This window comes from Pogona vitticeps, chromosome 5 (genome assembly GCF_051106095.1).
Source record: "Pogona vitticeps strain Pit_001003342236 chromosome 5, PviZW2.1, whole genome shotgun sequence".
Lineage (NCBI taxonomy): Eukaryota > Metazoa > Chordata > Lepidosauria > Squamata > Agamidae > Pogona > Pogona vitticeps.
In genome coordinates this window covers 9,118,411-9,145,172 of record NC_135787.1, presented here as the reverse complement: position 1 = coordinate 9,145,172, position 26,762 = coordinate 9,118,411, and the positions used below count along the sequence as shown (strand labels likewise).

At 42.4% G+C, this 26,762-nt stretch overlaps 2 protein-coding genes across 4 annotated transcripts in view; both read left to right on the top strand.

The window, feature by feature from the left end:
• The window catches only part of SCARB2 (scavenger receptor class B member 2), a 30,918-nt gene extending 23,235 nt beyond the window's left edge, over positions 1–7,683 (top strand). Inside the window, exons 11-13 of one of the 2 annotated variants that reach the window (XM_020805218.3) lie at positions 539–697; positions 910–980; positions 3,367–7,683. In XM_020805218.3, the coding sequence (XP_020660877.3) occupies positions 539–697; positions 910–939 (189 nt within the window). In that variant the 3' untranslated portion in view covers positions 940–980; positions 3,367–7,683. The remainder of the gene's footprint in view (positions 1–538; positions 698–909; positions 981–3,366) is intronic. The other variant, XM_020805217.3, reaches the window with a different exon arrangement.
• Positions 7,684–8,924: 1,241 nt separating this feature from the next.
• On the top strand, positions 8,925–25,848 carry NUP54 (nucleoporin 54). 2 transcript variants are annotated; one of them, XM_020805251.3, is made up of 13 exons: positions 8,947–9,074; positions 11,643–11,804; positions 14,298–14,381; positions 14,504–14,653; positions 15,803–16,029; positions 16,590–16,777; positions 18,143–18,339; positions 19,338–19,392; positions 20,368–20,461; positions 21,304–21,411; positions 22,252–22,371; positions 23,345–23,455; positions 24,942–25,848. In XM_020805251.3, the coding sequence occupies exons 1-13, from the start codon at positions 9,020–9,022 to the stop codon at positions 25,068–25,070; spliced, it is 1,680 nt and encodes a 559-aa protein (XP_020660910.1). In that variant the 5' UTR covers positions 8,947–9,019; the 3' UTR covers positions 25,071–25,848. The 2 variants fall into 2 exon arrangements, with proteins under 2 accessions (XP_020660911.1, XP_020660910.1); XM_020805252.3 differs by lacking the exon at positions 11,643–11,804 and having other exon boundaries at positions 8,925–9,074.
• Positions 25,849–26,762: the final 914 nt, after the last annotated feature.

Here is a 26,762-nt window from a genome sequence, read left to right as displayed (position 1 = left end):
ATTTAGGGAGATAACTCCTCCGTTAGTACCATTGATTCAAATGTGTCGACTCTAATTGCAACTCACTATGCTAAAGTAAGTTGCATTTAGAGTAGGCCCATTTGAATCAATGGAATGTTTGGAAGAATTGGCTCACTAGATCCTGTTGATTCAGTGGGTCTACTCTAGTGCAACTTAGTATGCCAAGCAACAGGATTTAGGCTCACGTGATTAAAACATGGGTGCCCCTTTTCTTCATCCTTTAGGCATTCAACCTGTGCTCGCTTAACTAGGAATAACTTCTGCAGAACTCAGCAGGAATTACTTTTGTGTAAAGAGGCATAGGGTTGGTTGTCACCATTGAATAACAGGATTGTTTTTATTTGCACCAGGCGGCATTCAGTGTTCATAGGAACTGACTCTGCAATAGGTCCCGTTTGTTAGGATATGGATCACTGACACCTACAAGGTTCTTTTAAGAGTAATCAGACTGTAGGCCTCCAAAGGTTTGTGACTTACTTTGCCAGTCTAAATTGGAGTGTTCCCCTTCTTCTTTCAGAGCGTTACACTGGACAAAGCGTCTGCACAGAAACTGAAGGCGATTCTTCTCGAATCCTCTGCAATCGCCAATATTCCTTTTATCATCATGGTGCTAGGAATTATTTTTGGAGTCGTATTTGTTGGACTTGCCTGCAAACCCTTGCGACCGGGGGAGGAGGTAAGTGAGCATTTAAAGGTGCTTCTCCCGCCAACGTTTTGTTGATTTTTCTTTTTTTAAAAAAAACAACACCCATTCCCTTTATAATTTGCTTTTTCAATCACCTTACTTTTCATTTCGTATTGTTGCCGGAATGCTTTTTTTCTCCCCATTTCATTTTATTCCTCTCCCTGTTTCCTTTCTTTCTGTCTCTTCTGAAATACTCATTCTAGGAGAGAGACGTGTTAGTAGATGCAGAGTAAGGCCATCTCAGCAAAGTTCTACTGCTGGCTTGAGACGGAGGGTAAGACGAGTGAAATCTTTCTCTTTCCCGATGCTTTTTACTAGCTGCAAACTTTAGCGCCAAGGCAAAGCCTGGCTGGTAAACTCTGACATTTAAGGGCTGTTCCACACATGTGATTCATCCCTTGATGTCTTTTAGGTCTCAGTAATGTTACTTTTTTGAATTGCTAGCTGGAGCCTTCTGGGAGTCAAAGTCTAAAAAATTGGTGTTGATAAGTGCTGATAGGTGGATCTTTCACCTAGTACCAGTTCAAATGTGATACTCTCTTTAATGGGGATCGTTTACAGGTTGTTTCAAGCATGAATGTCTTCCTGTGAACCAGCCTTAAGACTAAAATTGCCCTGTTTATGCCCTCTTGGATCCTGACCATGCCACTTCTCTTGTTTAGGGCTTCGGCATTTCGTCAGTGGGTTAGATGAATTTATAAAACATTTTGATCAACTAAAATTGACTAGGCCCCAGATATGAATTCAGATTGTTATTCTTAATAAAGATACTTCCAAATAATAAGTAGAGAACAGTTGATATCCTAGAAAAGGCTTTCACTCATGTAATGGCATAGAAAAGGAGATATTCCAAAGACTGGGAGTTTGTTTCCTCACTGTGCCTTCTGGACAGTGGCTGGACGCGATGGTCCATTCTAGCTCTTAAGTTCTGAGATGATTATTATGATGTCTCTTGTGTAATGCACCATCTGAAACATCAAGGGAAATGTGCTTTCCTTCTTCCTCTGAACTATGTTTTCCTTATTTTCTTAAATTGTGCAGCTAGCTCTCTTTAAGCAGATAATTGACATTATTCTCAATTGCATTTTAATCTACCCTTCCTTTAAGGAGCTCATAGAAAGTTAACTCAAATGAAAACGGGGAAGTAGGTTGGGTTGGAAGAGAAACAGAAGTGGTGCTCACCCAACTCAAGAAAAAAATTCTTGCAGAAACAGATTAAGGGGATACTTTTAGGGAGCAGATAATACCAGAGAATTCTACAAGTTTTTTTTTCTTTTCTCTCTGTTACTACTATTTTTATGTGCTTCATTGGGTTTTTTTTAATATAGCATTTTCAAAAAGAACAAAAGACCTTAGTAAAGATGCTTCCCCATGATGAACTACATTGGTACAATTCCCCTTTTAGAAGAGTGGGAACTAGGGTTAACATGAATCTTTTCTCCAAGCCTTGCCCAAAATCTTGGGTTGAGTTGGAACCAATAAGTGAGTTAGATTCATTTCTGTTCCATCTTTCCTGCACTGACCTCAAGGCAGTGTAATTCTTACTTTATTCTCCCAACAGTCCTGCAAGGTAGGCCCAAAGCAGAGATGTGAGCCCTGGTCTCCATAGTTCTTGTTTAACACAATGACCACTACATTATACTGGCTCTTTGTCTACTTGAGTTGTGATTTTGACATACTTTCATATTTCTAGGTGAAATGACAAGGATGGAAGTGAGGAAGAGGGGATACAGTAATCCCTCCCCCTAGGGAAGGGATTACTGGGAAATGGCTAAGCTTTAAATTATCCCTTGATGTGTGTATTTTTCACAAATAAGGAGATATTGACACCATAGGACATTCACACGTATGATCCCTCACCTACAGTCTGAAATGATAAAATGTGGATCAGTCCCAGTCAAGACACGTAATTTTTTTCAGATATATATCTGTAAGCAGGTAGCAAATATATATGCTCATGCAGACACCTCAGGATGCTTCCTGCGAGTGCCAAACCTAATTTGTGTATCTGCAGTATTGAGTGATTTGATGATTTGTTTTATTATTTATTTATTTGGCTTTTATACCACCCATCTAGATAAATCTACTCTAGGCGGTTTACAATCCAAAAAAGGCAATACAATTTAAAACATCAATAAAACAAGCAAACATAATTCAAGATGGAAAAACCAGGGGGAGAAATTAAGTAACATTTACTTTGTAGTTTTGTTGAGTTGGGAACCTTTTTATTTCTTGGGAACTTCTAACAATGAACATGTCCAGCAAAGAATTTTTGGATTTCTTTGGAGGGAAGCCGTGGCACTTCCAGTAGTATACTAGCAGAGATGTACAAATTTGGGTTTTTAGGAATCCGGAAACACGGACCTTCACACTTCTAATTTATAGTGTAAATGGAGGCAGGATATATTTGTCTGTTGGTTTGGATTGACACGTTGTTAATGGTCAAGATTACAACGGACAAGTGGATCTGTCCACAAAAGTTCACATATAGCAGTCAGTCTTTAAGGTGCCACTGTGTTTTTGTCTTCTTTATTTTTCTTTTGTGTTTGCCTGATTGCATTCCTGTGGATAGACAAATAATTCTGTTTTTGTCCTTCCTCTCTCGTCTCATATGTTTTAACGAGCCATGTCCCCCCTAAAGCAGCTTTTTCTCATTGCAGGGTTCTGAAGATGAGAGAGCCCCGCTCATCCGGACATCTTGACTGCATCTCTCTAGTGACACAGCTTCTTAGAAATGTGCTGAGGGGTGACTGGACTATGCAAACTGCTCTTAACCAAAACACTACCCAACAAGCTCAGCTGACTCACAAAATCACACTACTACATGCTCTTCTTTATTGGCAGAATTCAGGAAAGAGATTGCAATTTGGGACTGTTGCACTGAATGTGGAAGTGGAAACATGACTGCTTTCTTCTAACAAAAAGACTTGTTTTAAAGACAATTTCCCATTGTCTTCAACAAGCGCAGAATGCAGTGTTTTAATGTACTTGTAAAGCAGTGGGGCTTTTCCACTGATTTAACCATAGAGATAGTTATGGTCTGTTCTAGGTCAGTTGGGTTTGCTTGCACGAAAGGCCGTAAGAGCACATGTCAGTCACAATGACCCTTTTTAATTTTTTTAGGATTACGTAATATGGGCCTGTCCTTCTGTACTCTTTACTTCTAACTGGGTACAGTGTCTCTGGTGTATTCAACATTTTATGTTTCCCCTTTTGAAAGCAACAGAGGTGGATTCCAGTTTCTCCCCCAAGGATTATTACACTTAGACCCTTTGCTGATTTTCCACTACCTTTTCCACAACAACAATCCAAATTCATTATTGTGTGGCACAGTGTGAGACAGGTCAGAGAGGAGAGGTCGGCATGGGGAGTTAGTTGGAGGCACCAGAGGCAAAAGCATCTGGCGAAAGACCCACAACCATTAACTGCTCAATTAAATGTGGCAGCTTGCCTCTTTGGCCACGCCCCTTCCCTTTAGCCCCACCCCCTCCAGGAATGCAGTCCCCGGACTGCTGGCAAATCTGAAAGATTACTCACTGAGATGGCTCACTCGTAATGTAACATCTTAGTATGTACATGTTAGAAAAGAAAAGGATCCTATTACGGGGTTCCTGTACTGGACAGAATAAGTGGGAATCCAGTCTTCTAGATCAGATCCGCTTATATTTACTAACTTGACCAGGAAAGGCCATAGGGAAACAAACCTGTACCTTCATTAACAATTATGTGTATCTGCTTTGAAAGGTCCAGCTCACACTTTGATGGGTATAGGGGTTACTCAGTAAGGAGTGAAAGCTGCAAGTGTATCCACGGCTTCCCATTTCTCATGCCAGATGTGCTGCTTCCAATATTGCTTGAATTCATCTGCTGCCTGTTTCCCATATGCCCCTTTTTCTTCATCACCAACCCTTCCCATCTTACTGGAAAAGTCACAATCAGTAGAAGTTGCACTCGGAGAGTTTTCTCCACATCTGTTTTAGAGTGGTTGGTTAATTTCTATCATTTTAAATCTACAAAATATTCATCAAGAATGATCGCTTAACTTAAATTCAGAAGGGGTGTATGTGTGTACAGGGCCATTGAATGGATTGTAAGAAATGGCTTGGTTGGATGGGATCAAAGAAGAAGTTACTGCCCTTTTCCGTTTCCACAAGTGCTTTGTGTGTTTAGCAGTAGCTGTGCTGTCCAGGAAAGTGGTTATCTGAAAAACAAAAATCCCCACGCTCTGTTTACGTTCATCTTCTTAAAGTGGAGGTTCTATTTAGGTAGCACAGTCATCATTACTTACTTGTAAATATATATTCCAGAAATTGTTCTAAGCTATTTTTAAGTTGCAAAAGCCTGTGGCTTTCAAGATATTGTGGTGATGGATTCAGTATATTAAATACAATTAAATACATTACATTTCTATGGGAAGACCTTAATATCTTCTCAACCAGTTTCTGCTCAGTCCCCATATCTCTAGATAAGAGAAAGGTGTTTCCCCCAATGCTCAGACATGGATGGAACAATGCTTGGCAGGGAGGCTGCACCTGTACAGAGAGATGCAACATGATTTAGTTTGTTGGATGTTTCTGCAGATTAATTACCTGGTAACATCAGAAAATTAATACCTTAGTATTGACATCGTTTAGATTTTTAACAATGATGTCACAGTAACATTTAAAAATAACTAGACTGTAGCAGGGAGACTGTTTGCATTAATGGCCAAAATCAAACTGCTCCTAATTAATAAGTCCCCACTTGGATTTCTCAGCACACACCAATTGGGCTGCTTAGTCCACAACCAGGCATCCAAATGGGGGCTCGTTAACTAGCAGCTCCAGGTTATGCCATTTCCCTTCCACTGGCATAGCTACACAAGAGGATTTTGGTTAATATCTATATTTACAAGTACAAAGTTATGAAAAGTAAATTGAAACAAAAAATTGAAATATTATTACCGATAAATGTACCTCTGTTGGTAGGGTATTGGTAAAGTACCTTCCAGTATTATTTTATAAAATCTGAACCGACAATAGCAAAATAATCCAGAACAAAACAAAAAAAGGGCAGCAGGGGGAGAAAAGAAAAAAAGCCTTTGATGCTAGCTAGCAGTTCTGTTTCTGGGTATAAAAACCATCAGATAGAGTAAGTTTCTGGGCTGTTTTTATCTAGTATGGGAGAGGTGGGGAATGTGTTACCTCCAGATGTTGGGCTGCCTGACTCTTAGCAATCCTCACTATTGGTTGTGCTGCCCTAGAGATGAGGAGAGAAGGGTCGCAGATTCTCCATTTCTGCTAGACAGGATGATTCTTGCCTAGGGCAGTTGTGATAGCTGACCAGAGCAGAGAGGTGGAACACAGTACCAACCCCTTTACTTTCTGAAGAGGAGATACAGGAAAACTGATCTGAGCCCTCAGAAAGGTTCCCCTAGCATGTAATTTTGTTGTTTGCATCTCATCATGTGAATCAGCGGTGCAGAGAACGTAGACCGGGATCTACTGGGGGATCTCATGGGTGATTTGCAATAAGTCTGCAGGGATGTTTTGATCCTTGGTGGTTTAACAACAGTAAACAGATGACTTTTCCCATCTTAAGTTAGATTGCCGAGGGGAAGAAACCTTGAAGCAAAAGCCAGGAGTGGGACTGTGAGCCCAGCTTATTTCAGGTACGGAAGATAATTTGGTAGAGCGCAGAACCTTCTCTGAGGTACCCAGTTCTTTCCTTCTGAGTGTGTATGTGTTCTGTTGTTCGGTGAAGCTCATGGTTCCTTGCGGTGGTTCCCAACCTTGGATAGCTCAGGTGTTCTTGGACTGCAACTCCTACGTAGAAGCCTTCACCATCAATTGTGTTGGCCGGGGTTTCTGGGACTTGCAATAGAAGAACACCTGGGAGCCACTGGTCTAATGCAACAAGAGACAAATAAGTAAATCTGGTCACCCCCGAGGTAAACAATAAGCTGAGCAAGCTGCTTGCTGTGGGCTCCTGCAGAGTTGGCTGAAGAGCCGAAATGATGGCTTTAGGACCTGTTCACCCGTTGTTATTCTCTCTCCCCTTTTCCTAACATTTCTTTCTGTTTTGATCTGGAGATGAGAAGTTAACATCTGTAAGCGCTTAATTCTGCTAATAGTGCTGTAAAATTCTTTCAGATCTATTGCCGTTGCCACTACGAATCTGCTATTTCCAGTATTATTTTTGAGGAACTTATATGACTTCCAAAATCCGCAGCAATGCAGTGGATCAAGTATTGAACTAAGAGTAAGAGTACCCAGGTTCAAATCCTCGCTCAGGGAGTGGTGGCCTTGGTAGACCACTCTGTCTAGCTTGCCATAAACCAGAAGCTGCTTGAACAGCACATACATACACAAATGACTTCTAGATTCCTTTTGGAGGGGGTAGGGTTTAAATTTGTAAACCGCTTTGTGACATCATGGCGCGGGCAGCACTGGTTTAGCTGGTTGGATGTCGAACCGCAAGCTCCGAGGTGCAAGCTGCAGTCGGTTAACGCTGGACTGGTTCTGCCACTTCCTCCTAGACTTCATTTGGTCTACGTAAGGGGTTTGCATGTGCTCTAGAAAGAAAAGAATGTTTCTAATACAATACTTACTTCGTTGTTCAAAGAGCTGTTTGCACGGATAACTTTTCTAATCTTTACTATAAGAAGATCATTTTTCAGTTCTGTATTGCAGTAGTAGCTTTCCTAAGACTAACGGGTGTGAACTTGGCAAAGACTCTCTGTTAAGGGCATTTTAATATAAAAAAGGGAAGTGTATTATTAAATGGCAATTAACTATTTAAAAAACGTCATTTGTTTAATGGAAGGAAACAGTCCTGGGTCAATCAGGGTAGCTCTTCTGGAGTTGAAAGAATGTAGGTGTGTTTTTCGCACGTAACACTTAAATATATATATATAACAAATGAAACAGGCTGTGTCAGATCACTGAACGTTGTCCTTTAATGTGGAATATCAAAATTAAACTGCTTTTTTGTTGTAATTTCCTTGTCTTGTCCTTTCATTATCTACTGCAGCCTACGTTTCTCTCAAAGAACACTATGCCATCTATTTTGGGGGCCTTCCATATGTAAAAAATTATGTCAGGTCTATATTTCCTACTGCTAGAAAAGTGAGGCCTTTGGGTCAGATGGCAGATTTTTACAGATAAAGTTTTTTTTGGGGGGGGGTTGGGCTGGAGGAAGGCATGCTTTTAGATACACCTTTTGGTCAGACATGTAAGATGGTTGTCCAGGCATGAGAGTCATAGGATAAATGGAGTTTGAAAGGGGCCTATAAAGCCATCGGGTCCAACCCCCCGCTCAGTGCAGGAATCCATATCGAAGCAGATCTGATAAATGGTTGTCCAATTTTTTCTTGATCCAGCATTATAGCCCTCTTGGTTGGTTCAATTGTTTTACTACTTTAACAGGAAGTTTTTCCTGATATTCAGCCTAACTCTGGCTTCCCATAGCTTGAGCCTATTCTTACATATCCTGCACTCTGGGATGACCGAGAACAGATCCTGCCCCTCCTCTGTATGACAGCCTTTCAGATATTTGAAAAGTGCTATAATATTATCTCCCCTCAGTCTTCTTTTGAGAGAGTGAATTGAAATGGCTCTCCTCCAGTGCTTCTGATGAGAAGGCACTGGCCAGCATCTTATTACACCATATTGTGCATTTAATATTTTGTATTCATATCTATGTTCTCCCTGTCCGAAAACGATGCCAAAAGCGCCATACAAATCAACACGCAAATATAGGTAAGCATATGCTCTTCCCGTCGGTTAGGGGGCAGAACACACTTCCACCTCGCCATGCTATTGCGGAAGCCAGGCCCTCAAATGAGCTTGTCTAGGAATTGACAAAAGTTATCAACTTTCCTATCTTTAGACGCACTTTAAACGTCACCAGCGAGCGCCACATCAGTTTCCGCCCCGTTGCCCGGCAATCGAGTCCAGAAGTGGTCCCCCTCCTTTTAACGTCCGGGTGGAGGAACCGCCTTCTACCGTAGAGCTAGAAAGATGTAGATCCAACACGGACTTAATACATATGAGAGGAATCTGCCTTACCTTTAAGAGTAACGCGCCCCGAGGGCTTCAGTGCAGAGACGAATCTTGAGCTGCGGCCAATTGAAATCATTGATCGAAAAATTAAATACTGTAATTTTAAAAAAATCTTTATGGGCCTATTTGAAACGGTCTGCTGTTCTATTTTTTCCTATCTCTACGCTCCCGCTCTTCGCGTTCCCTTGGAGGTTCGCGTTTCCACCCGGACGAACCGGAGCGACGGACTCTCCTGTCGGTCGGCGCAGCTGTTCCTTCCCTTGCTCGCCTCATGGCTTTCAACTTCGGGGCGGCGGCTGGCGCGGCGGCCACCCCGAACCCCGCGGGTGAGTGAGGAGCGGAGCGGGACGGGGAAGGCGGGGAGGGGGGCGCTCGCTGGCATTGGGCTCGGCTGGGACGGGGGGAGCGAAGGGAGGAAGAAGACAGAGGGGGCGCCTGGTCTCCCTAGCAACCGAGGAGCCCCTCCCTTATGCTAGTTCTGTGTGTTCCCCACACACACACACACACACGCTCTCCTCTCTTGTTGAGGGCGAGCTGCACCGGTTGAACGTCTGCCCTCCACGCAGAGGGTCAAGGCACAGGGCAGTACCTCCAGAAGCGTGCCTTACCGTTCATGGGTTCGCCTCAGCCCTTCTTGTGGGCATTCATGACATGTAGGAACGAAATACAAAAGCAAGAGCAGGGGGGGATGCTTTTGCAGGCCACTAACCAAAAAATAAAAATCATCATACAATACGCGAGCTTTCGTGGCTCAAGACCATCCGCTTCACCCAGCTTGGACCGGTGTGAAGAAAAATTGCATAAAATTGCATTAAAAGTCCAAAAATTCTTGGCAAGGTGAATGTCGACAGGCAGATCTTTCTTAGAAAGTTTGAGTATTGTGTGATTTTTTTTTCCAGTGGCCTATAAAGGTATTGCCTCCTTTTGCATTTCTGTTTTGTATTGACCACACAGCTCCCTTTTATTCCAGTGTGTGAACAAGTGTGTAAACAGTGGGATATAAAGAAACTGAGTGTATAGTTTTACAAAGTGTTTGCTTGACCACCTGTGCAATTTTTGTGTGTTCACAAAGGAATCAGAGAAGTGCAACTCTGCCCTGTGGATGTTCTTCCTTGTGGTGATGAATATTGGTACAGTATCTCATGCAGAAGGCTGGTGCTGTGTTTGTTGTTCCAGATCTATAATATCCTTCTAGATTTTCTTCTTTTTTTCTAGTAGAGGGTGTTGATCAGATGATTCCACCGTGGAAACAGGGCAAAGATATTTTAGATCAGTGATGGCGAACTTATGGCACGTGTGCCACAGCTGGCACGCAGAGCCCTCTCTGTGGGCACGTAAGCCATAAATCATCATTGAGAAATACTTATCCGGGGGGGGGGGAAGCATTTAACCCTTGCAGTGCAGGGGCAGTTATTTTTTCTAAACTGAGAACAGTATTCAGGTTTAATTGCAGTGTTAGCACTTTGAAATAAATAAGTCGGTTTATGTTGCAGTTTGGGCACTCAGGCTCGAAAGGTTGACCATCACTGTTTTAGAGGGTGATTGTCCAACTGTCACTTGTTCCAGTATCATTTCGAAGCAGAGCTTGGTAGCAGCAGCAGACCGTATCTCCAAAGTCATACCTTTTTTCATTAATCCCTGCCATGGAATGTTTTTAAATGTTTATTTCTAAATACATATTTAGACCCAAAGGAGAGGAGGTGATGAGAAGTCATTCTGTCATGCTGAAAATGCTTGGTTTTGCTCTGGAGAAGACACTTTTTGTCTTCGTTTAAAGCCATTTGGTGGGAAAGAAGTCATCCTAGTTTGTGACAAGTGACCAGTATGTTGAATCTTGAGCTGTATTTAAACTCCAAAACAGCCTATGGGTTGCCTTTATGTATATAACATATATCACATGGTAACACTTGTTTGCTTTTTAGGCATCCTACATAGCAAAAAGCAACATAAATAGACTAATGGGAATTTGTAGTAATAAAACATTCTCATTCTAGGTTAAACTAGTTTAACAAGCAGAGAGACTGTCGCACTACACTTGAGACCTGGAATAGAAAGTAAAAGTATGAGCTGTAAGCCAGTCTTTCATGGCATAAACTTCAGGTGACTGTCTTTCAGTTTTATCCCCTTCCTTCATTAGCAGTATGGGAATGAGTCTGACACTCCTTGGAGGATTGTTGGATGGTAAACATGCAAAATGGAGGCTCCAGCAAGAAAAAGGCATCCTGCCAGCCATGTATTATGTCCCACCTCTGGTTTAATAAACTTGTTGCCATATGCTGATGACTGCAGAAGGTTGAGTCTGTCTAGCTGTTGAAAGGCTGTAATGCATGGCTGACAATTTGAATCAGGGCCTACATGTATTAATATTATACAGTGTGCAGAAAACTCCATAAATTCAAAAAGCGTAGGGCGGTTGGATGTTATCTTTTTAATACTGTATGTTGGGCAGAGCAGGGAGTAAAATAGGTTTGTTCAGTGTTCAATATTTGGGAAGATATTTTAGTTCCTATAACTGGAGAAAAGGCAGGGTATTAAATTAATTAATTAAGGGTTGTTGCTTTGAATCTACAAAATGGTAAACACAGTTTAATGTAAAAATTGTTACTTCCAAATGCTCTAAAATATTGGCCATTCAAAATGCTGAGTTGGTGCATCAATTGTTTTCATGCTTAATGCCCCATCTAAATTTATATTTGATAATAAAAATCTCATTTTCTCTATAGCTTAGAAGCAGTATAACTATAGCACTGAACAAGTCTTGCCAGATACAGACTGATGTTTTTCGTTTTTGTTCTATTTATTCTCATTTCTGCTGATCAAAAATGATTTTAATACTTGGATGTTGGATTTCTAACTAACACTGCCTTGCTTTCTTTCTGCTTACAACTCATCAGGATTTGGTGGGCTTGAAACGGCAAACTCCACTGCCAGTGGGTTTAATTTTGGGGGTTTCGGATTAACTGCTAGCCCTGCAGTGAATTTTAATATTGGGAATTTTGGTGTTCCTACTACCTCAACGCCACCATTCAATTTTGGTAACAGTCTGGCCAGCGCAGGTAGAGAATGCACACAAGGAGTATTTATAATTACATTGTTGCTAGGAAGAGTCCAAGAATTCAATGTTAGACCTAAACCCCTACCATCACAGAAAAAAGATAAACCTAAAGTAGCAAATCTGTTTCTTTGTTTACACATTTATTGTTATGCCACCATTCTCCACCTAGGGAACCAAGGTGGCTCTCGACAGATAAAACAACAAATTTAAATACACTGTATATCATATTTTAAAATAATTAAATATACATTGAGATTTTAAAAAGCAAGTATAAAACGATTCAAAAACATTTTAAAACCTGTAAGTTAAAAATCAGCATTTCTGAGATAACATACTGCTTAAGTGCCAGTTAACAGTTTGTCTGCTGCATTTTGAACCAGCTGAAATTACCGTATTTTTTCGTGTATAAAATGACACTTTTGACTTAAATAGACAAAAAATTGAGGGTTGTTTTATACATGGAAGGCACCTGCTTTCCCTGCATTTTGTGAAGCCACGGGGTTTAGCAAAAAGGAAGGGAAGGCTCCCTTTGGGTAAAGCAGTCATGAAAGGGCTGCACAATCGCAGCCCTTTGATCCTGAAGCCCTTTCATGACTGCTTCGGGATCAAAGGGGTGCAATCATGCAGCCCTTTCACGACTGCGTTACCCATGTCTTAAAACCCGCAGAAATCAAATTTTCTAATTTGGGGGTTAAAAAAGGGTCTCTCTCTCTCTCTCTCTCTCTCTCTCTCTCTCTCTCTCTCTCTCTCTCTCTCTCTCTCACACACACACACACACACACACAAATGTTTTTATGTTCATACGCTCCTTGCAAAATTCAGCATACACATGCTGCAAATAGATCAAGATTACTTGATCATAGTGTAAAGCCATCACAAAGCTGATCTCTAAAAAAGGCATTTTCTATATCTTGAGTTCTTGGACTCTACTGCATTTTTGTTTTTCTTCCCTATTTCTGTGTCTCTTCATTGGGTTGCAAGTCATTGTCAATCCACCACATTTTATCAAGGTTCTACGGAGAAACCAGTTTTATACGATCAGCAAGAAAACAAGAAGCCAATCCTCACTTTTGGACTTTGAGAAATAGGCTAACTTTGACAAAAAGCTTCTCATTCTTAAAATGTTCAAAGATGCTTCTAGTCTATTCATGGTGGAAGCAGTTGATATTCTGATGTCACTGAAGTCAAATGTTCTGACACTGAATAGTTTTTGGTTCTGAATGCGCCTGATTCTCTTCAGTGCTGCAAATGTATATTTAGATCTAACTTTTAATTCTTGAGGCTGTTCGTATATAAAATATCCATTTCATAGCCCCATCATGTTTGTATTGTATTGTGCCACCGTTTCAGTGTTTATACTTTGCACAATTCACCTTAATTGTTAAAGAAATCCTGTAATCAAGTTCTCCTCCAAATAATGCTGTTCTTTTGCTTGATCTGAATGGCTTCCACAATATCAGTTTTACACTTCCTGTCAGTCTAAAAGCTCATTTGAAGAATTTGTGTCATGAAGAACTTACAGGAAAATATGTTTATATTCTTGGGCTATTTTAGGGTGTGATAGTTAATGTAGTTATATTGTTTTAAAACTGATAGTTATTTCATAAATCTACTTTGTCATGCTTTACCGTACAAAACTGAAATTAAGAAACCTATTCTGTGGCTCCTTCTGGGAGTCGGTGAAGCTTTTTTTTAAGGAGTGGCTTGTTAACATTGATACATATCTAATTGTATTTTAACACTATAAATTATTGGGGATTTAATTTCTTACGTCTTGTAGTCATTTGTAAGCTACCTAGGGTCTCTCTTTGGGGAGAAAACCAGCATAGAAATAAAGTAAATAAAGGAAACAAATAAATAAAGATTGAATTGGTTTGTTTACATCTGTTGAGGCTTGTGAGGAGGAAAATATTTGTCACACAAAAGAGATCATAATGATCCCCACCTTCATAGGATCATAGATCATCTGCCTCTGGATCTCCAGGTAAGAATTGCAGGTTTAAAAAAAGGCCAGGTAGAAGGTTTTTGCCTAGCAAACAAATTGGCCAAGGAAGTGTTTTTCTTTGCATACCCTGCACTTTGCACCGTAGGAAGATGAGAAAGGTGAGGCTGGAGTAATTGAAAAAGGTCAACACATTCCTTCCAGCCTGGGTCCTGGTCATGCTTTCTTCACTTTGAGAAAGAAGGCCGCAGGACTCTGCATTAGTCAGTTGTTCTTGTAGTGTAGAGTGTCTCGCCTTCAGGTTTAATATTACTGTAGCCCAAGCTAACCCAAAGAGACAGGTCTTACTCCCTTATTCCCTGTGCTTTTCCCACTCGTAACTCCTATGAATGAGGCCAATGTGTGAGTACAAGGCATTTCTGGAAAACATCAACAGCATTCATTTGTGATCATTTCCCCTCCTTGAAACCCTTCTAGCATGTGATCATCTAAGTACAGTAGTGCCTTCTGAGAGCCTGGCTTTCTTTCTGACTTGTACGTTTCCTTCATCAGGGGCCTTTGGAGGATTTGGGACGACAGCGACGACCGGCGGCTCCACCTTTAGCTTCTCCGCTCCTACCAACACAGGCACTGGTGGTAAGAGCCCATTGTTCAGAGTGCATGCTTGTTTTCCTCATTAAACCTGTGCTTGTTTTGGACATTTTGCTTGTCCGTCTGCAAATCTTCAGTCTGCATTGTCTTTTTTTTCCTCCTCCAAGGCCTCTTTGGGGCTACGCAGAACAAAGGTTTTGGATTTGGTACTGGCTTTGGAACGGCCGCAGGCACCAGTACCGGCCTTGGAACAGGTTTGGGAACAGGTTTGGGATTTGGAGGTTTCAACACCCAGCAGCAGCAGCAACAACAGCAAAGTAAGCACATTTTTAAACTAGATTTTGCTGAGTTGAATAGCAGCTTCCTTCTCTAAGAGCGCAGCATCTTCTTTCTCTTCCTTGTGCTGACCTAGAGTAAACCAGAAGAAATGTGCCAGCTTTTCATCCCTCATCGACTAGGCAGTAATCCTTAAGAACAAAGAGAGGGGGATGTTGAATTGCTGTTTCAAGTCAGTATTACAGCTATTAACTTACATTAAACTTGGTTACACAAGCAGATCATAATCTGAATAGGGTGTGGCAAGGCAAGACACACACACACCCCTCTGCTTGAGATCAAGGGCTTTCCCTCCATTGAGCATTCGTTTCTGCTGGAAACCCCCGTGATGCTCCTAAATTCCAAGGCCAGATATTGATTGTTGGTCAGTAGCTCGTCTTAGAGGAGGGTTACTTTGGAGAGAGGATCGTAGGCCCGCAGCCCTCCATCCACACCACCATTCTGTCCATCTCTTATGCCACGGAATTGGTGACCAAGGATCAGCTGGTGGAACTCTTTAGAGAATTAGAATTGGGGGTTTCTTTGGGGGGGTGTTTCTATTTACTGAGCCCTAATCCACAGTATAGCGTGTGCTTATAGCATTATCCTCCCACTCCTCAGCCAGGAAGGCTCCCAGAATCATTTATGTATATTCAACGGGGGAAAGACAGTCTCTGACAAGAAGCATACCATCAAGGAAGACATAACACAAAAGGAATGAGGGATGGGGAAGGAATTGGGATGGGGACAAAGCACGTCCTTGTCATTTCTCTCATCCTATCCAGATTTGGGGTGTTTGCCTCTTTTTTTAATTCCTGTGTTCACCTTGTTAGTTTGAGGTATCCTCTGCCATATATTTTCTGATATGTTTACTACAACATACTCTCTTCAAAGATACTGCCAGCCTTGCAGACTTTAGAAGAGTGAAGATGCTCAAGAAACACTGAGCTTCGCTGAGTGCCTCCTTCAGCTCAATCCTGAAATGTTTACCCAGCTCTGAAAATTGGGTTACCTTACATTGGATCTTCTTACATTGTTGGACAACTTGGGGGGGTGGGGGGTGGACCAAGGACTGTAACTTTCGATAGGCATGGCTTCAGTAGGTTTCAATGGGATTTGCCTGACCCGCTCTCTGATTGTCCCCTTTTCAGCCTTAGGAGGTCTCTTCAGTCAGCCCGCACAGCCTCCCGCGCAGTCCAACCAGCTCATCAATACCGCCAGTGCCCTTTCTGCCCCAACCCTCCTGGGGGACGAGCGAGATGCTATTTTGGCCAAGTGGAACCAGCTGCAGGCATTTTGGGGCACAGGCAAGGGGTATTTCAACAATAACATTCCGCCGGTGGAGTTCACACAGGAAAATCCATTCTGCAGATTTAAGGTACGATTGATTTGCTGTACGGGCGCTAAGGTTGCCTAACATGAAACATTTGTCCCAGTGAGGTAGTTCCAGTTACTGCTAGACACTGGGAGGTAATTTCCTTGGCTGCTTTACACAGAACACTACAGTGTTACTTTTCTTGTAAAGGTAAAGGTTCCCCTTGACATTTAGTTCAGTCGTGTCCGACTCAAGGGGGCGGTGCTCATCCCTGTTTCGAAGCCGTAGAGCCGGCATTTGTCCGTAGACCGTTTCTGTGGTCACGTGGCCAGCGCGACTAGACACAGAATGCCGTTACCTTCCCACTGTGGTGGTACCTATTTATCTACTGCCATTTTTACATGCTTTTGAACTGCTAGGTTGGCGGGAGCTGGGACAAGCGACAGGAGCTCCCTCCGTCGTGTGGATTCGATCTTACGATGGCTGGTCTTCTGACCTTGCAGCACAGAGGCTTCTGCAGTTTAACCCGCAGCGCCACCACATCCCTTACAACTTTTCTTTTATTGTTGTAGAAAAAAGGCCAGGTTCCTAGTTGAGCTGAGGATTGTGTTCTCTTCTTACAGGCTGTGGGCTATAGCTGCATGCCCAACAACAAGGACGAAGACGGCTTGGTAGCATTGGTCTTCAATAAAAAGGAAACAGAGATCCGAAGTCAGCAGCAGCAGCTTGTGGAATCACTGCACAAACTCTTGGGTTCAAACCAGACACTCACTGTCAATGTTGAAGGCGTAAAGACAATGCCAGATGACCTGTAAGTGAATGAGATACCGCACTGTTGTCCCTTTTCTGGCTGTAAGGAGACCTGATTTTACTTCAGGCAAATGAACATTAATCAGAAGTACAGGGATGGTCAACAGATGCAACACCTTGCTTGCGGGGTTGCACCTGGCTCCCTCTCGCCCTCTTTATACCAAGAATGAAAAGTGAGGTGCTGCTTCTCATCTGGTGGAAGAAGTGATGTCCCCCCAAAGGGGGCTGATTTGGAGACCCACCCACGGACTGGCCCAGGCAGACATTTAGTGCACAGAGAATGATGTCAGGGGAAGAAGGGCAGGGTTGGGGGGGTATATTTCTCATTGATCTGACCTGGCACTCTATACCTGTTTAGACGGAGGAAGCTTGCCGTTGCTATTTTGACAGTAAAACGGGACGGACTAGAAGGAAATCTTCGTCAGGTGTGAATTGCTCCCATATTGTTAGTCAGAAGAGGGCATTCCTAGTTTCCCCTCTTTCCTAACGATATGAGTTTTGCTGGCTTCATTTTGTGTCCTGTAAGCAGTTTCCTCTTTTTGTATTGAACGATGTACACCTTGTTCCAAGTGCCTAACCGGACCATCAAATGGCAAAACGTTTTACCCAAATGAGGTGTCCTGTGCTGCTGATCTTGGGAGCCGTTTGATCTAATTGTATAAATATTCCTCGGCTGATTTAACATCCCAATTACCTATAATAATACTGCTGAGCCAGGACCTCCACATGTTTCTCTCTCTTTCTCTACATATTTGTCTTGCTTTGAAATTGTCATCTGTTGTTTAGTTTGCATGTTCATATTAGCCAATAGCCTTAGATCTGGGTAAACATGGGCCAAAATCCTGTTGCTTAGTGTAGTAAATTGCACTAGAGTAGGCCCATTGAATCAAAGGGGATTTCATGAGTGTATTTATTCAAATTGGCTTACTTTAACTGCATAGTCGTTGTTAGAGTAGGCCCATTTTAATCAGTGGAGCTTATAGGAGAAGTGATCCACCCAAGTCTCCATTGATTCAGTGGGCCTACTCTAGTGAGATTTACTATGCTAAGCAACAGGATTTTGGCCACTGGGATTTGTGTCCTCTGTTGCCAGTTTTATCAGTACAGTCACAAGAGGCTGAGTGATTTGCAGTCAGTGTAGCAAAGCCTTTTCTCAATTAACTGATACAGTAGTATGTTTCACTATGCATAGAAAATTGTGTCTGTGTACACTTTTCCATCCATACTAAAAATATTGTGTAGCCTTTGCTGACATTGTGCAGTATTGCCTGCATACTAATCAGTCATATCTGGTTTTGATCTATAAAGTGGGTAAAATAAGGTCAATGAAGAGGTGTATCGAATCTCAATATCTTTGTTCTTTTAGGACTGAGGTTGTCATCTATGTTGTGGAACGGTCGCCAAATGGGACTTCCAGGCGTGTTCCGGCGACTACTTTGTATGCGCACTTCGAACAGCCAAATATCAAAGGCCAACTGCAGCAGCTTGGAGTTACCCTCACCATGGCTAGAACTGAACTTTCTCCTGCACAGATCAAGCAGCTGCTGCAGCACCCCCCTGCAGGTACTGCATGCTGCAACCAAGCCTCTGGCTAGAGAATTAGCAAGTCCTCTTGCTATAGAGGCCGAATGAATCGTAAGTGACCCTTAGGTATGGGGAGTATTGAATAAGATGGGAGAGACTGATGAGTTCTGACTGTGTTTATTTGTGCTGTCTATAAAGAAACATAAATGGGAAGGAGTCATCTAGCTGACTTGGAAGGTAGAGGTAGCTCAGTGATGGAAATGAAAAGAAAACAGTAAGAATTTCACATCTACAGGAGGTGCCTGTAGCAGTATTCAGTCTGAATTTGAAACAAGGGAACCCACTCTTTAAAGTTGTGAAATGTTTGTTATAAATAAAAATAGCTTGTGCGGGTTCAAATCTAGTTTTCAACTAGAGAAATCCTACCACCAGCTGACTGGAATGCCAATAAAGTATGACTTTTAGAGGTCTGAAATGTGATAATGTGCGTGACTGCTCTCTGTGCATCCCTTTCACACTGTGGTCGCTAGTATGCGATCATAATCCTTTGATGCCAGCTAGACATGGGGCACTAACATAGTGCCCTTTGTTTATTCCCTTGCCTTTTCTATCTGCAGATAGAACATTTGGAAAGAAGTTGATATTTCCTGATTTTGGGAGGGGGGAAAAAAGTATTATTCAGATTTTGAAAAAGCGCATTATTCAAATTCTCTTTCTGGTGCTTCCTACACTTCAGTAATGGAAAATGTAGAAAAGGAGGTCACATTTTCTCAAGCCAATGGCAGTGATTATCCATCGCAGGTGACAAGCCATGATGGGAATGTAGAATCTCCAGGCTTAAAAGGAAGGTCCCTCAAAATGCCAGATGCAGGGGAGAGATATCAGGAGACAGCTATCTCATTTTGTGTGCTCCCAGAAGCATCTGGTGGGGCTGCTGTGAGATACAGGAAGCTGGACCAGATGGGCCCTTGGCCTGATCTAGCAGGGCTCTTCTTAGATTCTTATGTCCCTGCTAATGTACTCCCCTCCTTTTGCAGGTGTTGATCCTATCATTTGGGAACAAGCCAAAGTGGACAATCCAGATCCTGAAAAGTAAGAACTGATTTTCAAAGTAGATCTTCTTAATGTAAATGCACTGCCTGAGTAATAGGTTGAGGTGGCATAGCTCCTTTTTGAAGAGGGATGGCGTGAGTAGAGTGATTCTTTCTGATAAGAGTCAAGTATATTGTGAAGACTGGAGCTACTAAGAGAAGTAAGTGGAAAAGAACCAGAAAGCTACACCAGGATGATCTGAAAGTCATGTTGTCCCCCCAAAAACTTATCCCTGTGCTTTAAAACAGTGCGCAAAACTGAACTATGAAAAAATGTCCCCCCCCCCCAGTTAAAATGTACACATTGGGGAGAAACTATGCTAAATCCACATATTGAGGGAAATTTGGGATAAGAATATATTCAGACACATTATTCTGCACTTATGTTTTTGGGTGGTACAGTTTGCTAAGCTGTACCACACACCTTTAATAAACTTTGATACAGTTCTTCTTTTACTGAGGTCCTTATCATTAATGGGTTCAGGATGTTAACAAATGTGTCGTTCGTTAGGGTTTAATTAAAACGATTAAGCTTTATTGCAGGTGCTGCTACCTCTAATTATCCATTTGCGATAATCTCACAATGTTTTACCTGCGATGGCCTTCACACACAGGCATGCCAGTAGTTTCAATCTATAGTTTTTCCTCTTGTATTACCTTCAAACACACTTGTTTTGAGTGGTTTATGCTTTCAGCTGCAAGGCACCAACGGCACAGCAGAGTTTAGAGAAATAAAGTGACAAGTGTCTTATCTGTGCTTGAGCCAGGTGCAGATGATTACCAGTACAAAAATCAGCATCTTTCTCTTATAATGGGAGAGTTCCAATATACACATCCATTCTCCCCTTTATGGTGTTTTCTGCTGCTTTTTTGTAAAGGGCTGTTTTCCACCCTGCAGTTCGATAGCAATATTTGCTAAAAGCGAAAAGCAGACAAGGCGTTGCTTCTAATTTTCCACACCAATACTCTTCTCTAGGCTCATTCCTGTTCCAATGGTTGGCTTTAAAGAGCTCTTGAGGAGGCTGAAGGTGCAAGATCAGATGACGAAGCAGCATCAAACCAGATTAGATGTGAGTCTTGACATCTTCGTTTTCTTCCTTGTGAAATCATTCTCTGGCTGATCACAGAGGTTCTTTCTCAGGGGCTGCCATTGGGAAACCATGAGTTCTGGACCCCATAAACGGTAGCTGTAATGGATTCGTATAGTCACCTGTAAGGCTTTCTGAAGGGGGTGCAGACATGCTTGAAAAGATAAGGGAAATAACAAGGGAATGGAAGAAATTGGTCTCCTCCTTTCTTCTGGCAGGGGAACATGTTGTAAGGTAGCAATCAAGAGTGCTGTAGACCAGATTTAAGAATTGGGGCTCCAGCCGGAAGGCTGACAGCCCTTAGACTGCAAACTCTGAGGACGGTCTTTAGACTGCAAATAAAGAGGAATCAAATTTCTCCCCTTACCAGCTCAGGCCAGAAATTCCCATCACTACACATGTTCTCATTGGCCACCCTGACTTACTGTCTCCAGTTGCTGTAATCCATGACATCTGTTCACTTGTTGAACTGATAGTTGTGGGGTTAAACCGGGTGCCAAATCTGTTCAGTTCCCGGGGTTCTCTTCTGTTTATTGGAACCTGCTGGTTTGTTGGGTAGCTGCATTTTCTGACAAAAACAGTGGCACCGCACTTGACCACATTGAGTGCTGATCTTAGATTATGGCATGTCGTGATCTAGGTTGTGTGTTACCATGGGAAAGGTGCTTCCTTTTAGGTAGGACAGTATCTGGAGATTCCTTGGCGTTCCTTCTGTAACTGTTTGCAGGCTCCACCCATAGTTTAAAAGGCACGTGAATATGAGGGGGTGTCCAGAACATGTTCATTTCCCCTGGACAGTCAATCTACTCTCTGTGTGTTTATAGATTATATCAGAAGACATAAGTGAGCTTCAAAAAAACCAGACGACGACAATGGCCAAGATAGCTCAATACAAGAGAAAACTAATGGACCTTTCCCACAGGGCATTACAGGTAGATGTTTGCTTTCTACTAGTTCTTTCAACCGTATGGCAAAGGGTCAGTAAAATCACAAGCAAATAAGAAGTGGAAACACCCGGTTGGGATCTCTGTTCAACAAGAAAGTCACCGGTGACCTTACAGTTTTTGTTTTCCCATCTGCCCTTGATTCCAGCAGTGGGAGCAGCCAACCCCCCCGAGAGACTCTGGAGCTTGCCTAAGGCGACACAAACTCGGCCTTGTCCCAGGAGGCCCTGTGGGGGAATCAAACTCCCAAACTCTGGCTCTGCAGCTGGAGATCTAAACCCCTGAGCAGTCTGTCTAGCCAGCAGATGTATATTAAATGTGCTAATATATATTCTTGGAATGTTTAAAGAAAAGGCGTCTTGCGGTCCCCTCCCTCGGATCGCATTTCAGTTTCCACCTCTTACTTGTTCATGAGCAAATAATGTCCCTGTCCGAACATGCAGAAAATGTGTTTTGTATTTTTTTAAAAAAACATATTCTACCATTAACGCAGCATTTTTCATAGCCCTTTACAACAGCTGATCTGACAATAAAGGGGACAGTAAAATAATCTGTGACATGTAAGAAGAAATATGTGAGTGTGTTTTCTGTGTCAGTGATGGCCTGTTTCTCTACTTGGGGGACTTTAGATATGCCTGATGTAAAGCAGAGGCCAGTGTATCTTTTCCATTTTCTCCCTGGCATCCAAGCCACTAGTCATATTTAGCATCTGGAAATCATCCAAGAGAGAATGGACTAGATGAGGTGTAGCCACATCTGCTGTATATCTGTCCATGCCACCATTTTCGACAGAGCCCGTTTTCTGAGCCATGTCATTCCTTTGTCCAGGTGCTGATCAAGCAGGAGATCCAAAGGAAAAGTGGCTACGCCATCCAAGCAGATGAGGAACAGCTTCGTGTGCAATTGGATACCATACAGTGTGAACTTAATGCACCTACACAGTTCAAGGTTCGTAGCTAAAGGCCTCAGGCTGCAGCCTTGGGAGACAGAAGGCGAAACTGTAAAAGATCTCCAAGTCTACACCGAGATTCTTCTCATGAACTTGAGTTTAAATGTCCATCTTTGTTTTTACCTGAACAGGAAAGGCGCTCTCTGTTTTCTGTGCCTGGCACTGCAGTTTCTCATGGTGTGCTGAAGTTTTCTTGTTCTAGATATGTGGTTCCCAAACTTGGATCCCCAAATGTTCTTGGACTACAACTCCCAGAACTCCCGGCCAGCACAGGTGGTGGTAAAGGCTTCTGGGAGTTTTGGTCCAAGAACCTCTGGGGACCCAAAGTTGGGAACCACTGTTTTAGATGAATATGATGGTGATACCGTGTTTCTCTTTGGAAAAATCTTGAAGCATGTGACTTTGCAAAGCACTATGTTCCTCTGAATTATTCTTATTCTGCGGGGTGATGTGTTCTCCAAGACCTCTCAACCCATTTAGGAAGGCTTACACATAGTTAAAGCTACAACGTGGGGAGGGGAGGAAGTAGTGAAGCAGGTTACTAGCTGACCTGCTCTGGAGGTTATCTGTTGTTCAGCATCTTTCCAGGGTTCAAGGAAGAAGCATTTCCCTCATTTACACATGCCACAGAATGAAGCCGTAGAATAATAGTGTACAACTTCAGACTGCAAATGATGGAATCACACTTTTTAAAGTTCCTCTGTAAAACAAAAGACAATCTCGCCCATCCACATTGTGGGGTGTTAATTTACTGCAGAGAGGGAACTTTTAAGACCACAAAGGGGACATCTTGAGTATCAGTCTAAAGTAGCATCACATTCTGCTGTATCGGCAGACTAGGTGTAAAATACATAATTTGGAGGTGATGACAACAGAGCCTGCTTAGATCTAGCGTGTTGCTGACCTTTCTTAATCCCACGGACTTCTCTGCTTTCTGTAAGCATAAATCTTCTATTTTCTTTTCTTTTCTAGGGTCGGTTAAATGAACTCATGTCACAGATCAGGATGCAGAACCACTTTGGAGCAGTGAGATCTGAAGAGAGGTACTACATTGATGCAGACCTCTTGCGAGAAATCAAGCAGGTGTGTATTAATTGCTTTAATCAAGTTTCTGGAAACCCAACCAAGTCACAAACCCAAGTGGCTGAGGGGCTTAAACAAATTTCTTCCCTAGCTTTCATTATGCGTTGTTGACAAAGAAAACAAAATACTTTATCTCAGGCCTCTGGAATGATCTATAGATTCTAGTATAGACTTCTTGTATTCTCCAAATAGTTTGAGTTGCATTTGTCTAATCAGCAGATGGTGCCTCTTAAGGTCTTAATACAAGAGTGGGCCTCGGTGTTTAGCAGCATAACAGTAGTCTTTAAGGAAGGAGAGACTATGATCTAATTTAAATATGTAAGTTCTCTATATATTTTGGATCTGATATCTCCATTCTGTGTGGTCCTTCTGTTGTAATCATTGACGTGAAAGACGAAAGGGTCGTTGAAATACGTTTTAGGTAGCTGAACGAATCTGTGATGGAGATCCTCCACTAAGAACCTTGGCCAAACCTTGTTTTTTAAGTTTTACTTTCAAGATGTTACCACAAATGACTGTCTTCAAAACCATAAGTTGTAGAAACATTCTGTTGTGAAACCATAAAGAGAAAGAGAGCATGTACACTGAGATTCAGAGGATGCCAATTCTGTCCCAGATGTTGATTCTCCGCTTTTTTGGCAGACATCTCTCTACAGAGCTTAAGAGCTCTGTGCTGACTACTAACAGTAGCTACAGGCCAAAATCGTGGTGTTTGGCACAATAAATTGCACTAGATTAGACCTGCTGAATGAATGGGGATTTAGTGAGTCAACTTTTCTTTAACTTCCATCGATTCAAATGAGTCTACTCTGTGACTTGCTGTGCTAAGATAAGTTGCAGTTTGAGTAGGCCTATTTGAATCAGTGAAACTAATGGAGGAGGTGACTCACCAAATCCCCAGTGATTCAGTGGGCCTACTCTACTGCAGTTTACTGTGCTACACAATAGGATTTTGGCCACTGTGTGTTAAATCTGTCTGTTTGAAAGTGTTTATGAAATCGGAGTTCAATGGTGCTGCATTACCTCAATTGTGCTGCATTACATGTGATGTCCTGTATATGCAAGAGAGGATTTTATCTCATTTGTTTTTCCTGAGAAAATCTTTGTGACTCCCTCGCCCGCCTGTTGTCATTTTAGAAGAGCTAACCTGGTTAGTCTGAGCTCTCAGGGACAAAAGTCTTCTTCAGACACGCCGAAGCTCACATTAAAATATAGCAGTTAGTCTCTAGAGTGCCACAACAATTTTGTCTTGGTGTTTTGTTTTGTTTTTTCATCTTTTCTTTTCGCCTCACCCACCTGCCATGTATAATTGAGATGACGACAAAAGGCTTGGGACAAGGTCTTCTTGGCATTCTTGAGTGCACGCTGGCATGGTGCATTGTACAAATTAAGTACTGGTTATTATTTAGGACATCTGCAAATCTGCTTTAAGAAAACTGGGAAGAAGCACGTACTTGGCTTCTAACGGCCTGTCTGTCTTTCTCAGCATTTGAAGCAGCAGCAAGAAGGCCTGAGCCACTTGATCAGTATCATCAAAGATGACCTGGAAGATATAAAGCTGGTAGAACATGGATTAAATGAAAGCATCCCTATCAGAGGAGGTGTCTTCAGCTGATGGGTCCCTTCCTTTCTCCAGAAGCCAGCAGAAGATCCTGCTTTCCTCTCCATGACCCCGAGCTCACTAGGTGTGTTTTAAAACAATAAACCTTAGTGTGGGTTCTGAGAGAGACCACCGGGGCTACTGGCATTCTTCCCGTTTTTAGCAGCATTGACCTTCATGAGGATTAGGCTTCTAAAGTGATGCTTGGTTTCAAAAAGAAAGACTTGAATCGTTAGAAATCTGTTCTGTGATCTAAACCCGTGTTTCTACAATATCAAGTTCATGTTTTGGATGAATGTATTAATATTGACAGAAAATACAGGGGTTTTTTTTTTACGGGAGCCATAATACAAAATAGCTGGGGGGGGGGGTTGTGTGTGTGTGCCCACAAAACATTGTTGAAACTTTCTAGATAAATTGCTTACAAATAACTCTGAGACGTGTGCTTTGTTGGGGAAACATCTAAGTGTCCTCTGTGCTGCTTTGGGGAAAGGTTATGCAAAATAAGTACAGGAGTCTCGTATCCACAGGTGATCCGTTCCAGGATCAACTGCAGATACAAGGAACCCACTGAAGACAGTGAGAGGAGATGGTAGGTGCGTAGATGGACTGTGGGCTGAGTTGCAGCAGCAAGCAACCATGGATAGCTGAAAGTGCGGATATGGGGGGGCCGCTTGCTGTATTAGTGCAAAGTGATTTTTTTTAATAGCCAGAACCATCAGCCTGAATTTTACTTCTTCAGAACTCACAGTGCCACTCATTAAAAGGTAATAAAACCAAATGTTTATTTACAGTCTGTGTGCTCTTTATTATGGAGTAAAGGTTCCCCTTGACATTTATTCCAGTCGTGTCCAACTCTAGGGCACGGTGCTCATCCCCATTTCCAAGCCATAGAGCCAGCATTTGTCTGTAGACAGTTTCCGTGGTCACGTGGCCAGCGCGACTAGACACGGAACGCCGTGACCTTCCCACTGTAGTGGTACCTATTTATCACTCAGATTTTTACATGCTTTCAAACTGCTAGGTTGGCAGGAACTGGGACAAGCGATGGGAGCTCACTCTGTTGCATGGATTCGATCTTACGACGGCTGGTCTTCTGACCTTGCAGCACAGAGGCTTCTGCGGTTTAACCCGCAGCACCACCACAGTTTATTATGGGACACTCATGCAAATATTTGAAGTAGCTAACCGGCTACTGTGGTACTAATTCCTTCATGAGCAGCATTTCTGGAATTTCACTAAATAGCCAGACATATACCACTCTTCAAAGGATGCTACTTAACATCTGAACGAGAATGATACTTGTAAGATTGGTGAGTCTTGATGAAGTAATAGCAGCTATTACTTTCACATCACTGCTATAGTAAGACAGAATGACAGGCCTGTCTTCTCCACGCTTGTGCTGCAGCCCTTGTTTTTCCTGCATGCTGGAGGCCAAAATCTGTTTACACCAACCCAGGGATAAAAGTTAAATACTAGTAACAAGGACACTATTGTCATAATACAGTAGGTGTCTGACAGCATTCTTGGTATCACCTGGCAGGACAGAGTTCCAAATAGAATAGTACTCGAACGAACTGGATGTCTACGTTGGCTTGGGCATGTCATGAAAATGGCTGATGGTCGGATTCCGAAAGATCTGCTGTATGGAGAATTAGTGCAGGGAAAACGCCCCAGAGGGAGACCATAGCTGCGATGCAAGGATAT

Excerpts from the sequence above, each read along its gene's own strand:
- NUP54 (XM_020805251.3), top strand. The coding sequence starts at position 9,020 with ATGGCTTTCAACTTCGGGGCGGCGGCTGGCGCGGCGGCCACCCCGAAC. Across the intron at positions 18,340-19,337 it reads GCTGCAGCACCCCCCTGCAG|GTGTTGATCCTATCATTTGG; the intron begins GTACTGCATGCT and ends CTCCTTTTGCAG. Across the intron at positions 23,456-24,941 it reads TCTTGCGAGAAATCAAGCAG|CATTTGAAGCAGCAGCAAGA; the intron begins GTGTGTATTAAT and ends TGTCTTTCTCAG.